The sequence below is a fragment of the Nomascus leucogenys genome, chromosome 2 (assembly GCF_006542625.1).
Source record: "Nomascus leucogenys isolate Asia chromosome 2, Asia_NLE_v1, whole genome shotgun sequence".
Classification (NCBI taxonomy): domain Eukaryota; kingdom Metazoa; phylum Chordata; class Mammalia; order Primates; family Hylobatidae; genus Nomascus; species Nomascus leucogenys.
In genome coordinates, this window is record NC_044382.1 from 44,539,275 (window position 1) to 44,553,522 (window position 14,248).

General features: G+C 47.0%; 1 protein-coding gene across 1 annotated transcript in view; it reads right to left on the reverse strand.

Moving 5' to 3' along the window:
* Window positions 1-9,051: 9,051 nt before the first annotated feature.
* TCF7 (transcription factor 7) overlaps window positions 9,052-14,248 on the reverse strand; it is a 32,586-nt gene continuing 27,389 nt past the window's right edge. The window contains 6 exon segments of the mRNA XM_030829134.1: window positions 9,052-10,328; window positions 10,330-10,498; window positions 11,817-11,892; window positions 13,043-13,091; window positions 13,583-13,690; window positions 13,800-13,962. Of these exon segments, the coding sequence (XP_030684994.1) occupies window positions 10,050-10,328; window positions 10,330-10,498; window positions 11,817-11,892; window positions 13,043-13,091; window positions 13,583-13,690; window positions 13,800-13,962 (844 nt within the window). The 3' untranslated portion in view covers window positions 9,052-10,049.

A 14,248-nucleotide genomic window follows, 5' to 3' on the forward strand; every position in this document is an offset into this window, starting at 1 on the left:
GCCAACCCCTGTGACTACTTTTGGATTCTTGGTTCCCTTTACTCTTAGGAGATAAGCTTGTTTTCTGTTTGTCCTGGTTTTAGTGGGGAAGGTAGCAGTGTATAGTCCTAGCTGAATTGTCTCATCTACCAATTCCTGCTATTGTAAGATCAACTTCTGCAAAAACCTTGTCCACCTCAAATATCCTTAGCAGCTGGGCATGGTGGCTTATGCCTGTAATCTCAACATTTTGCGAGGACAAGACAGGAGGATCGTTTGAGTCCAGGAGTTCAAGACCAGCCTGGGCAACACAGGAAATCCGTCTCTCCAAAAAAAAAAAAAAAAAAAAAAAAATTAGTCATATGGTGCATGCCTATTATCCCAACTACTTGAGAGGCTGAGGTGGGAAGATTGCTTGAGCCTTGAGAGGTCGAGGCTGCAGTGAGCTGGCATTGCACCACTGCACTCCAGTCTAGGCAATAGAGCGAGACCTTGTCTCAAAAACAAACGAAAAGTATCCTTAGCAGTATTATGACAAATAAATCTTCACTGAAGGTCCAGGATTACTGCCATATGCCATGTTTAACTTGTAAAGGAAGTATCACCTTCTAAGAAACTGGAGCTTGTTGTTATTACCACTTGATCTGTATAATACTCAGGAGTTGTTAGAATTATATGAGTAAATAACATCACTATCCATATTTAAAGGATGATGGGATCTTTCAGAAAGATTGGATGGACAGACAATATAGTAGTAATTTAAATTTTTGTTTCTTGACTTTCTGTAGTCCCTAAACAAACAACAAAAAATCCTAGTAATCTTAAACTTTTGCATTAATAGAGATCCAAGAGAAGATAGGCCATTTGTGACCATTGTGGACCCAAATAAATCATAGACATGGTATTAAGAAGCCCTTTTCAGTCTGGTTGCAGTATTCTTTTCCTACCTTTCTTTTTCCTGTTCCTGCTGTATGCCCACTATTCCTTTAATATATCTACTAGGACTTTTCTAGGCTCTCACCTGGAGTGAGTGGTCCTTTCTCATTATCACAGCAGCCCACCCTCAGTCTTCAAAACTCCACTCATTTCTGGCTACTCTCTCACTTCCCAACCATTCTTCTAAACTAATATTGTGGCATTAAGTCATACCTTGAGGCTGGAGTTTTAGTGTCTACATGGCCTTGGGCAAGTTGGAAATAGTAGGTACTACGGTTTTATACATGTAGCGCAGTCTGCTTTATGTTAGTTCCAAGACTTCATTGGAAGTCACTTGACAGCAGGATTTAACTTGTATTTAGCAGCACTACTACATGAATTTCAATATAAGTAACATAAGTGAAAAGTCCTTGTGAAATGCAGGTACAGGGCATAATGAAAACAAGAAGAGCAGTTTAAATGCATGAGAGGGGAGAGCTTGATAATAGCTGGTAATAGCCTTGGTTTGGAGAGTGGTTACTGATGAATTATGAAGACTTTCTCTAATTACTATTACAGTAGTAAAGGAAAGAAAACCCTTGTTGATAAAGTAACCTTAGGGATTAATTAGGAAATGCCTTTTATTTCACCAGGAAAGAGAATGAGAGGAAGAAGGTATTTGGCAGATTTGGGTGATTGAAGAATGTTTGTCAGTTTCCTCTGTAAACAACATGCTGCTTTCTGCAGTGTGCTGCTTTTAATGATGAAGTCCTTTCAAGGGCTCCATGACAGTCCTTTGGCTTCTCACCTTTTCATTGATTATGTCACTTGTGATCTAAAAGTAAACCAAAACCTTCCTGAGTGTTAGCTTATTACTTTCTCCTTAACCTTGTCATAGGCTAAAGATGTGCCCCCTCAAATTCTAATAATTTTTTTTTTTTTTTTTTTTTGAGACAGAGTCTCACTCTGTCGCCCAGGCTGGAATGCAGTGGTGCGATCTCAGCTCACTGCAACCTCTGCCACCTGGGTTCAAGTGATTCTCCTGCCTCAACCTCCCGAGTAGCTGGGATTACAGGCACATGCCACCAAGCCTGGCTGATTTTTTTGTATTTTTATTTGAGATGGAGTTTTACCATATTGGCCAGGCTGGTCTCGATCTCCTGACCTTGTGATCCGCCCGCCTTAGCCTCCGAAAGTGCTGAGGTTACAGGTGTGACCCACCGCACATGGCCCTAATAATTCTTAAGTTGTAGAAGCAAGTTACTCTTTTGCAGTGCCATGTGTTAGCTTGCCTTAATCTATTCTTGATATACAAAATAGATACTGCTTTACAGTTCTTATATTTTCTCAAAGATCCACAAAATCATCCTGTAGCTCCCTATGTGGGATTATAGCTGTGACTTTTTACTCTACAACTGTCAGAATACACCAGCTCTTGGAATTAAGAGCTATATTGTGACTTGGTTGGACAGGTAACTGCAGCCTTGTAACATGACATCATAGTAATGCTGAGCTTATCTTAAAACTAGCTGGGGAGGGAGGATAGTAACAGTGAGTCACTGTGGGCATCTGACTTAGGGCAGGCAGATATTCCAAATCACATGATCTTTCAGTTTATCTAAAAATTGGCCAATCCTATGGGCTGTTCTGATCCCAACATAAATTTTGTTTAACTTAATTTGCCTAGGCTCTCAATAAGGCAGTTTGGGAATATAAAGTGGTTTCCACCAGAAAAGAGAAAATTGAGAGAGCAGCAGACCTCTTTCTCTAAGCACCCTTTACAAGCCTAACTTTTGCTTGCCACCATTACCTTTTGAAGATTTTTTTTAACTGCTCCTTGCAGAGCTGGACTACCCCATAGGCAGTGTGCCCAGAGTAGCCCGAAGAGCTTTTTGATTCTTCTTTTAAGAGACAAGGTCTCACCTCTGCTGCCCAGGCTGGAGTGCAGTGTTCTGATCACAGCTCACTGCAGCCTCGAACTCTTGGGCTCCAACAGTCCTCCTGCCTCAGCCTCCTAAATAGCTAGGACTACGTTTGTGTGCTACCATGCCTTGCTAGTTTTTGTATTTTTAAATTGATTTTTATAGAGATGAGGTCTCCTCATGTTGCCCAGGCTGTTTTCGAATTCCCGGGCTCAAGATCCTCCTGCCTCAACCTCCCAAAGTGCTGGGATTATAGATGTCAGCCACAGCACCCACCAGTTTTTCCTTTTCTAAAGCTCAGTGTACATTCTGGTAGGAAGGAATCAACCAAGTAAATGTTCTCCCTACAAAGTTGTTTGAGGATTTGAAAAGTTAATCTTTAATTATCTGGATTTGAAACCAGTGTATAACTTTTTAAGCTAGGAAGAAGTCAAGAATAAGAAGATTGCAAGCAAAGGGAAAGCTTATAAAATGGCTGAATCCTTAAAGTGTAGCTCCTGGCTTCTCCTTGGTAGGAAGCATTAGACCTGGTTTCCCTCTTGGGAGCTGGGAGCTTTTGGTGTAGTTCAGTAGAGAAGGCATAAATTCTGCTGGGAGGGAGTGGATAACTCTAATAAAAATGTTCCTGGGCTGGGCGCGGTGGCTCACACCTGTAATCCCAACATTTTCAGAGACTGAGGTGTGCAGATCACAAGGTCAAGAGATTGAGACCATCCTGGCCAACATGGTGAAACCTCATCTCTACTAAAAATACAAAAATTAGCTAGGCGTGGTGGCACATGCCTGTAGTCCCAGCTACTCGGGAGGCTGAGGCAGGAGAACCGCTTGAACCCAGGAGGCGGAAGTTGCAGTGAGCTGAGATCACACCACTGACTGCAATCCAGCCTGGCGACAGAGCGAGACTCCGTTTCAAAAAAAAAAAAAAAAAAAAGTTTCTGGACAGAACAAGATTAATGAGCCAATGGGGGGCTACAGAGCTGAAAGGTGCTACGAAAGGTTCTGTAAAGTGAAACTAATTTGGTTTCAAGAATCGAGTTGGATTTGTTTGGGGGTGGAGAGATGCCAAAGTGAGGAAAAAGCAGTGCACAGTCAAGAACTAACAGCAGAAGTTTGGGTGTTGGTACATTTCCCTGAGAACATAGACTAAAGAGAAATTAGGGCAGGATTAGTCATAGTACTTTGCTGACACTCAGTAGTATTTTATCAGCATTTATTCATCAGACCCACATTAGGCAGGGCAATTTTTGAGTGTTTGAGCTAAATTCTAATTTTTTTAATTTTAATTTTAATTTTTTTTTTTTGCTATTCAACTAAACCAGTGTTTTGAATGTTCGGGGTTTTACAGTTAGAGTCCTGATGACTTTTTCTTGTTTACTGTTGTGAAAAATCACTACCTCCAATGGTCACAGAGAATGAGTAAGAGAACTGGCTGTGCATATCAAGATGAAGTATGGTGTAAGAAATATTTCAGAGCATGTCCTTTGGCCCAAGATTGAGCCGTTTGGACACCTAAGCAGGATTGGCTGAATGTTATCCTTTCTGCTGAGGCGTCAGTGGAGATGATCATTAGTGGTGGCCGAAAAGTGTTGTCGAAGGTGCTCTTGCTTGACACGCTTCCAGTGCGGGACATAGTTTGAGTGATAGGTGGCTAATTCATTGATAATGTACTTGTTGCCTTGCAGTCTTGTGTACTGCTGGCTACCTCTGGTCTGTGTGCCAGTATTGAGCAGCATTCTATGGGAGGAATGTAGTTGCTCATAACAGTGTCTGCTTCCACATCTGTAGTTCCTGTGACCTTCTGATATCTGTCAACTTTAAATTTTCTGGAAGTATTTAAGTATATTCAGACCTTCTGATATCTCTTAACTTTAAATTTTCAACCTGCTATATAGCGGCCTCTTACTGCACACTGAGGATCAGCTTATTTCATTAAAGTGCTCTCACTTTGAATACCTCCCACCTATCTGGTGAAAATTCTTATTTGTCCTTTCTTTCCTGAATGTACCATTTCACAACCTCTAACTCTTTGCCTTCTTCAATTGCTTTGCAGATTTTTCTGTTCCAGGAAGCTTACGGAAAGGGGTGGGAAAATAGAGAAGCCATACTCTGTACCCTCAAGTACTCAAGCAGGGTTTCCAGAGTGGCTTTATTATTTATTTATTTTTTTTGGTGAATGGAACCTGGCTTTTCCTCTTCCCTCCCCAAGCCCCCCACCCCACTTCCTGACATTGCACATGCCTGAAAGAACAAGGCTTCAGATAAAAGAATGAGAACACTTGAATGAAAAAGGAAGACTTGGTCCACAACCCCTGGTGAATATGAAAGAAGTGTCGGCCTGGACTATCTCCCGCATAATTCACAGCTGCTATCTTGTCTTCAGAAGTGCAACATCCCTTACCAATAGTGACCTAACTTGTGAGGACTGCTTGTGATAGGATAGTTCCCACCCCCAGGACATAAGTTTTCCATTTCCAGTTAATGTGCCTAATCCCATGCTATCTTTAAGAGCTTGAAAATCCTTCCTGACCTGAGCTAGGCTTTTATTCAAAGGGACTGTGTATGTGAACATCCCCACCATCTATGTTTCCTGTTTTCAAACTCCCTGCCGTTTGAGTATTTTCAGACGCTCACTGCCAGTAATGGTTTGTTAGTAGCTCCAAACCATTAGAAAAGAGCTCAGGAGTCAGAATTTGAAAGATGCCCACAGGGTGATTTGAGATTTGGAACAGGTTATCACAATAAGTTGGGATTGGGGGAGTTGACACAACCAGGGTCTGCTTGGGTGGGCAGCTGTTTCAGAAACGCTTGGTGAACTCTTAAAGCCCTGAAGAACTTAAAAAAAGCTCTGAAGAGATCTGAGAGTCACACTTAAAAGCAGCCTTTCTAACCTCAAAGAAAAACCAACTTAGCCTTTTTATACAATTAACTAGATTTGGGTCTTAAATTCTACTTTGACATATAGGCCTAAGAAGTAGTTTAACATGGCCTTGTTACGCTTACCCCTTCTGTTCTGTGCTGTTTTCTGAGAAATGGATGCAGGAACTGATCCCCTTTCTTCCTCTCTGGAACAGGATATAAAGAACCCTTCTGCTTTCCTTTACTTGTGGCCTTCTTGGCCAGGCTTACTGTACACTGAACAAAGCTAGGGAGCAGTGCTTCTGAGCTAGCTGTTGGGGGTCCACAGCCAGAAGGAATGGGAGACCACAGGAGCCATTCAAAAGATAATTACATGTCAGAAGAGAGTCCAGCCATGGGGTTCTGTTAGACACCTTCAGGTTGGGAGACATAGGCGTTGTCTGCTTGCTGGGCTGAACCCTCACCATATCCACTGAGAACAAAATGGGGAGCAGCTGTACCAGGGGAGGGATGAATGTCTTTCACCCAAGTTGCGAGTCTGCTAGTTGTCTGGAAACGTTCAAGGGAGGCTAAGGTATCTTATGTCGTCTCAGGAAACGGTTGGTTCTCAGCTGGCAGTGAAGGGGGACTAGTGTGGTATTAGAAGTTGAACTTGAGGTTGCAATCTCAAATCACCCTCTGGCCTCAAAGGAATGCACCAGGGTGATCTGGGAGGATCTGAGTTTCCTTTATGAAGTCAGATTAAAAAAAAAAAGCTGATCTGATTTAAAGAGTTGCCAAAGGCTTCCCCGCCAATACACAAAGACTGCATTGTTCATGTACCCTGTGTACTCTAAGTGAGACACCAAATCAGATGTAGCAACCTGGTCTTGCATGAGCCCTGGTTAGAATGTAGGTTTTTTTTTTTTTTAAACAACTAGGCCAGTAGCCAGAACAGAATTCTTTAAAATGGGACAGATGTCCAGAGAATGGCTAGTGTCCTCTAGCACTCTCTCAGAAGCAAAAGAAGCAAGTCTGGGGTTACAACTTCCAGTGGCCTACTTTAAATAGACGCTGCTCTGGAAAATGACTTTCTTTATAAATATCTTTAAACACAAAATCCAAAAAATAGAACTCAGTGGAATGACGACAATGCATGATGATGGCCCAGTGGCTGTCCCATGTGAAATACTTCTTGCCTGACATTTATCATCTACTTGTTGACTGACCTATTGAGGTGCCTTCATGACACCTTTTACATTCATGATAGGTCTCAGGAAGACAGCAGTGTACTTGGTGGAAACTGTCACGTAAAAAGTGGGTTGTAGGGAGCTAAACAGTGAGTACACATGGTACATGGATATGGAATGGAATAATAGACATTGGAGACTTCAAAAGGTGGGAGATGAAAGGGGGATGAGTTATGAAATCCTACCTCTTGAGTACAATGTACACTACTTACGTGCACAGTACACTGTTTGGGTGAGGGGCACACTAAAAGCCCGGACCTCACCACTACACAATATATTCATGTAACACAGCTGCACTTGTACCCCCTAAATGTATATAAATCTAAAAATAAAATGGATATGGTGGCTCTCGTGTCCACCGACAGTGTATATGACTTTTTAAAAAGTGGGTAATGAATTTATCAAACTTGAAAGCTTGTGTGAAAATATGAAAAATACTTTGTGTCTTTTTTTTTTTGAGACGGAGTCTCGCTCTGTCGCCCAGGCTGGAGTGCAGTGGCGCGATCTCGGCTCACTGCAAGCTCCGCCTCCCGGGTTCACGCCATTCTCCTGCCTCAGCCTCTCCGAGTAGCTGGGACTACAGGCGCCCGCCACTAGGCCCGGCTAATTTTTTTGTATTTTTAGTAGAGACAGGGTTTCACCATGGTCTCGATCTCCTGACCTCATGATCCGCCCGCCTCGGCCTCCCAAAGTGCTGGGATTACAAGCATGAGCCACCGCGCCCGGCCTACTTTGTGTCTTAACAGATGCAGTCTTTGGGAGGAAAGGGTGCTATTAAAAAATCCTTCTTTAGGATTTTGTGGTGCTAATAGGTTATAAGACTCCTGTTTGCTCTTGTTTTCCTTGAAATAGGATACGCACTTGTGGAATATTTTCTTTTCTCTCTGCCCTCAGACAAAAATGGAGCCTAGTGGTCATGTGTACCTATTTCAGGTTGGATTGTCTTTTCAGCGTTTATGGACGGCAGTTGGCAACTCATTTATTCTTACATGAGCACTGGGGAGCAGGCTGGCCTCCATCATTGTGGGGTCAGAGGATTGGGGGTTAAGAGCAAAGCTTGGGGCCGGGCGCCGTGGCTCACGCCTGTAATCCCAGCACTTTGGGAGGCAGAGGTGGGCGTATCACAAGGTCAGGAGAATCGAGACCATCCTGGCTAACAGTGAAACCCCATCTCTATTAAAAATACAAAAAATTAGCCGGGCGTGGTGGCGGGCACCTGTAGTCCCAGCTACTCAGGAGGCTGAGGCAGGAGAATGGCGTGAACCCGGGAGGCGGAGCTTGCAGTGAGCCGAGATTGCACCACTGCACTCCAGCCTGGGCGACAGAGTGAGACTCTGTCTCAGAAAAAAAAAAAAAAAAAAAAAAAAAACAAAGCTTGGAATGGGAGTATAGGCCTAGCTCTCAGGTGAGGCAGGCAGGGCCCACACCCCTTTAGGGGAGATGACAAGTATAATCCCTGGTTTCTGCGGGCTGAAGGTTTGGGAACATATGTACCATACGGAACAAACTCCAAGTTTCCTGACTGTGGAGAAGAAAAGGAAAGAATATCATGCTCTGTTTTGAAACAGCTTATTCCTCAGGGTCAGGCTTTGAAAAACAAACCCAGTAAAAAGTATCTTTATTCTCATGTTTAAAAAAGTTTTTCTATGATGATGCAGTAACAATACAAAAATATTTTGAACACTACAATAATCTTTTTCTCAAGACTTCTTGCAGTGTTACACTAGAATATGTGATCTTTGGATTCTGAGAAACCAGTGGCTAAAGTAGGAACTAAAGGCTTTTTTTGAGGGGTGTGAGAGTACATGGACAGCCCTTTTTTTTTTTTTGAGACACAGTCTCCCTGTTACCCAGTCTAGAGTGCAGTAGTGCCATCTTGGCTCACTGGACCCTCCGCCTCCCCGGTTCAAGCGATTCTCCCGCCTCAGCCTCCTGAGTAGCTAGCTGGGATTACACGCGCGCACCACCACGTCCGGCTAATTTTTGTATTTTTAGTAGATACAGGGCTTCACCATGTTGGCCAGGCTGGTCTCAAACTACTGACCTCAGGTGATCCACCTGCCTCGGCCTGCCAAAGTGCTGGGATTACAGGTGTGAGCCACCGCGCCCGGCCAGACAGCCCTTTTTCTTTGGATTTAGGCTATGTGAGGAGGCAAAAAACAAAAATTTAAAAAACGACTTGTTTTTCAAGGCTCAGGGTTGAAGCTTGGCTCAAAAATGGGTTGACGCAGGCTATGGTGAAAACCTGTTGTCCACTACTGGAGATTTTCTGGGCTCCTTGATCTAGTTGTAATGGTCCTCTGTCCTGCAGCCCCATGGGGAAACTGGAGCCAGCCTGGACTGAATGCTGGAAGACAGGCTCTGGCTGTCATGAGGTTTTGGGTTTGCCATCTCACAGCTGCCCAGGAGCTGGCTGGACTGCCACAGATGAACTGGAAATGGAATTGTGAAAAACACTCTGTGAATGGGGAGGGGTGCACACTGGATTTGAGCCATGACTTCTTTGAACTATTGACTGCAGCTGCTAGTGACAAGCCTGGGGCCTTGGTATCAGAGCTTCTTAGGCTGCTGAGTTTCTCAGGGAACACTTCCAAATAATTTGAACTAGAGCTAGATACACCCTCCCCTCCCCAATTTGCCTGATAAGGTAGTGTCAGATTATTTCTTTGCTTAGGTTGATAGGCCTAAACTTAACCTATTCCATTCCCCTTCTTGCAAGCTCCTGAGATCATGGTAAGGGGCTTCCTCTGGTCCAACTTATGAGTAGCAGCTGGCTTTGTTTTTGTTTTTATAAAGAGAGCTTCTCCATTTCCTTAGAAGAGTTGTCATCTTGAGCTTTGTGATTGTGACCATGCTCACATGTTGTTTGACAAACCAGCTCATTCTTGGTCCATGAAGTGTCTGAATGGGGAGGGTGTGGCAGTGGGGGATGGGGGAGATGGGTAGAGAAGGTAGCTAGGCTCAGTTCAGCCCATCTCTGACCTATAGCAGAAAAGCTAGGGAGGCAGAGGCTTCTGGCTGGCAAGATAGATGGTACAAAGAACAGATGCAGGCAGCCATAGGTACAAGGGATTCCCTTAATTAGATGACACATCAACACAGATCTGATTCCCACCACTTGGAGCAGTTTGAATCGATGGCCTCAGGTTCAGGCAGAAGTTCTGCAGCCTCTGAAATCTTCAGGGTCTGGACCCTGAGATGACGTTAACAGGACCCCTGGCCGGTTTCCATGCGATCTGGGTCTCTTGTCATTTTCTCTCGGGGTAGGCTCCTGGAGGCGGCCAGGTATCCTGTGCCTGCTAGGCCGCCTGTCTCTGAGATTCCTGTTGCTGTACTTGTGTGCTCTGCAGGGTGCTGCGGGGGGCCTGTCGGGGCCCTGGGGCTGGGAGGCTGAGAGCAGTGGAGACACCTGGGGATGTAGGTGCTGGCTCCACAGGGCTAGTAAGCAGTTCTGTGGGGAAGCGGGGCAGCAGACGGTATGAGGGTGAGTCCTGGGGAGCTGGGGACTCAGGGCAGCCTAGAGCACCGTCATCGGAAGGAACGGGGCTGGGGCAGCGGCCTTCTCTGGGTAAGTACCGAATGCATTTCTTTTTCCTCCTAGGAATAGTGAAGAGAGTTATCTGTAAACAGAGGGTGAATTCACAGTCATACACCACAACCAAAAACTTCTGCCTTTGCACAGGCCTGGCTGATTTCTTGTCCTGTCTTCCCAGGACTTGGGTGGTTAAGTCAGTGTCCTCAGACTGCCACTCTGCTTTGGCCTGGCCCAGACCTAGGACAGGTGCAGTTCCCAGAACAGCCACAAGGTGGCAAAGGGGCCTCTTGTCACTAGGCCTGTGGGCTGTCACCTGTCTTCCAAGGGAGTCATCTCCCAGTCCCGGCCTTTGAGCTTCTCCAGGTGTGATCTGCACCAAGGCAAGGGGCCGCAATGCCTATGGCTTCCTTGCCCAGCCATCCCAGTCCTCAGGCTGGGCTAGAGGAAGAAGACATGGACAGTGACTCTTGTCCATTACCATCCTTGAGTTCTCTGGGCCAGTTTGTCTCTGATGGAATAAATGGAATAGAACTTCCCCTGAAGACAGGGTTGTTTCCCACTGTGCATACGTATGTGGGTACACAGACACACCCCAAACTCCTCCTTGCCCTTGGACAGGGAGTGTGGTGGGTACACTGAGAGGCTGGACAAGTGTTCCTTAGAGCCAGTGGCCTTACTGCCTGGAGTACCCTCCATCTTAGCCCTGCCGGGCCTGGCCTGAAACTGACTGAGGAAATTTTAACCACTTGTTGGGTAAACCTTGTCACACCCAAAAGTATTTATCTGTCGTATGGTGAAACACATGAGCCCTTTCCCTCAGACAGCCCAGGGTACCCTGGCTCCTCTCCCCCAGCCTCTCCAGCCCTTTGGTCTCAGTAGGTACAAGATAGCAAGTCATAAGGCTACCTGGCAACCAGATGGTTGTGTGTTGTTGTCACCTTGTTTTTTTTCAGATTAAGGGCTCAGGATGGTACAGACAGGGATTCCCATCTTGAAGAGGAAGTAAGGGAGCTGATGGGCCATAATGACTTTGAGGCCTGGGAGAATGGGCTCCAGGCCCCCTTACTGGTGGTTGAGCTGTCTGTTTGCTGAGAACCTGCTAGGCCCACTGGCATCAGAGCTACCTTCTTGAGTCTGTCCTTCCTTTCTGGAACATTCTGTGTCTTTCTCTCCAATCCTCCTGCAGTTAGACCCAAGTGGTCTTCTCCACATGCCGTGTTCAGTATTTACTACTATTCTCAGGAGGCCTGGACTCCCAATCTGCTGAGTATGCTAGTGGGCTGAGGGGCCAAAGGAGTGGGCTGCAGGCCCAGTGGAACATGTGCAGAGTCAGGGAAGCAGCTTAAAGCAAAGGGAGAACGATGGTGGGGACAAACCCACCTGCACGGACCACACCAATCCGTCTGCTGGTTGAGGCCAAAGCGAGCACGGCATTTCTTAGGCGAGCCAGCAGCGTCTGCTCACAGCCATGCCAGAGGGGCAGAACAGGGCAGAGGGCGAGCAGGCAGCAGGGCAGAGCAGGGCCCAGAAAGAAGAGGTAACATCAGTGTTAGCCAGTTATAGACACCCTACAGCCCCCGCAGGCAGAGTGGGCTTCTCCATGGCACAGCCAGCCCCAGTGGGAGCCCAGAGCCAAGGTATCAGGAAAGGTGGGCACCCAGCTATGCAGTAGAGGCAGTGGGAAGAATGGGAGGGAGGGAGTCCTGTCAGTCTAGCTCATCTCTGTGGCTTGTGGGGCCCTTGCAGCATGAAGGCTGCAGAGGGGCCCAAGGAAGACCATGGAGATCCAGCCTCTTCTGCCCTAGGGCCACCCACCTCCTCCCCAACTCCCTACGCATTTTATCCAGTTTTTCTTCATTCTTGACCTACATTCCTTCAAGGGATAAGGCTGAAGGCTATACCTTATGCCTGTTCTACACACTTGCAGATGGAAGGAAGGGCCCATTCTTTGCCTTGGAGAAAGGGCTAGGAACTCTGCCCTGCTCTGTCCCAGTCCTAGCCTCCAGCTTCCCTGTGTGGGGACAGCACGGCTGAGGTGGTCAGGGATGTGGAGTCTAAGTTACCAGAGGGGCAGGAATTCACCCACAGGAAGGAGGCCTGCAGCAGGGTGTGGGCTTCTCTACATAGAGCACTTTGCACTGCCATGAAAAATGTTGAAGTGGGGAGTGATCAATTGCCAGGCTCCAGCCAGTAGGCTGTGTGACTACTGGGCCTAGTCATGGGGCCTAGCTCAGCTTCTCCCAGTCTCAGCAGAACTAGGCAGGACATTGTTTGGGCTAAGCATCAAACCATACAGTCAGTTCTTTGCTAGTTTCTCTGGTGAGTGGAGCTAGCAAAGGTAGTGAGTGCAAGGCAGAGGAACACACCATCTACCCCAATTCTACCCAGCAGAAGCCAGTTCTGCTGGGTTTCCCAGGGACTTAGTATAATATAGCTGTTTCTTGCATGAGAATTTGACTTGTGAGATGCAGGCCTTATTTTCATAGGCCCCAGGCCCTGAAGGCTCCTGGCTGGGTACCGTGTTCCTCCCTTTGGGTCAGAGGAGGGCTGCTGTTGAAATGGGGACATGGAGAGGAGCCTCCACTACTGCTGAGGGAAGGTCTCACCTGTGGTGGATTCTTGGTGCTTTTCCCTCGACCGCCTCTTCTTCTTCCCCTGCAGAGAACAAAAGGAGGGATGCTAGATCTGGGAGGCAGACACTGGGATACCCACAGCCTGCTGCCTAGCTTGGGTACCCCTGGGATTCTGGGCGTACAGGCCCCTCCTACCTTGGGGATGCTGGTGTTTCTTGATTGCTGTTCTTGCTAGGCTGCTATGGAGTGCATTTAGAAGCTCTTCCCTCACCCCAATCTGGTCTCCAATTTGAATGGAAGGAGGTGACTTCCAGACCCCTTTCTCCCCTTCTGCCCACGTGGCCCAATCAAATGTTGGATAACAGCCCATGTGTGAGCATATTCTGGAGTGGAGAATAGGATGTGGGCTTGTCCTCTTCTGAGGCAGCCATGGGAGGCCTTGGACCCTCTGTGCCCTTCCTCATCGGTGCCTTCAGGACAGTAGTTCTGCGTTCCTTGCTGAGATTGTGGCCTGGGGCATGGTATCTCGAAGGGTCCCCTGCCCACCCCTGCTGTGTGTCACTAGGCACTCACGTAGTTGTCCCGCGCTGACCAGCCTGGGTATAGCTGCATGTGCAGCTGCCTCTCCTTGCGGGCCAGCTCATAGTACTTGGCCTGCTCTTCTCGCGACAGCGCATGCCACTGCAACAGGGAAGGGGGGCAGGTGGGGTGCATCAGGGAGTCAGCAGGCTGCACCAGGCTGAAGATGGTCGGGGAGCATCCCTGCCAGCCCACCTGCCCATGGTCTCACCCTGCGGCCCAGGATCTGGTTGATGGCAGCGCTCTCCTTAAGTGTGCACTCTGCGATGACCTTGGCTCTCATCTCCTTCATGTACAGCATGAAGGCATTGAGGGGCTTCTTGATGGTTGGCTTCTTGGCCTCCTTCTCTGCCTTGGACTCTGCTTGTGTCTTCCTGAGGGGCACAAATCCAGATTGTTCAAGAGCCCCCCGAGTGCCCACCTAATGGCAGCCTCCTCCTCTAGTGTGGGCCTAGAGTGTGTGTAAGTGTATGATACCAGAGTTTTCTAACTGGAATCTTTTCTAGCTGCCCCCAAGTGGGTGAGCAGACAGCTAAGTAACTGTTCCTTGTAGGAATACTACAGCCAAGTGGGAAAAGCATGTGTTAAGGACTTCTGAGCCCCTCCTCTGTTGGCTCAGAAAAATCCTTGTTCCCCATCCCACCCACCCCTCCTACTTCT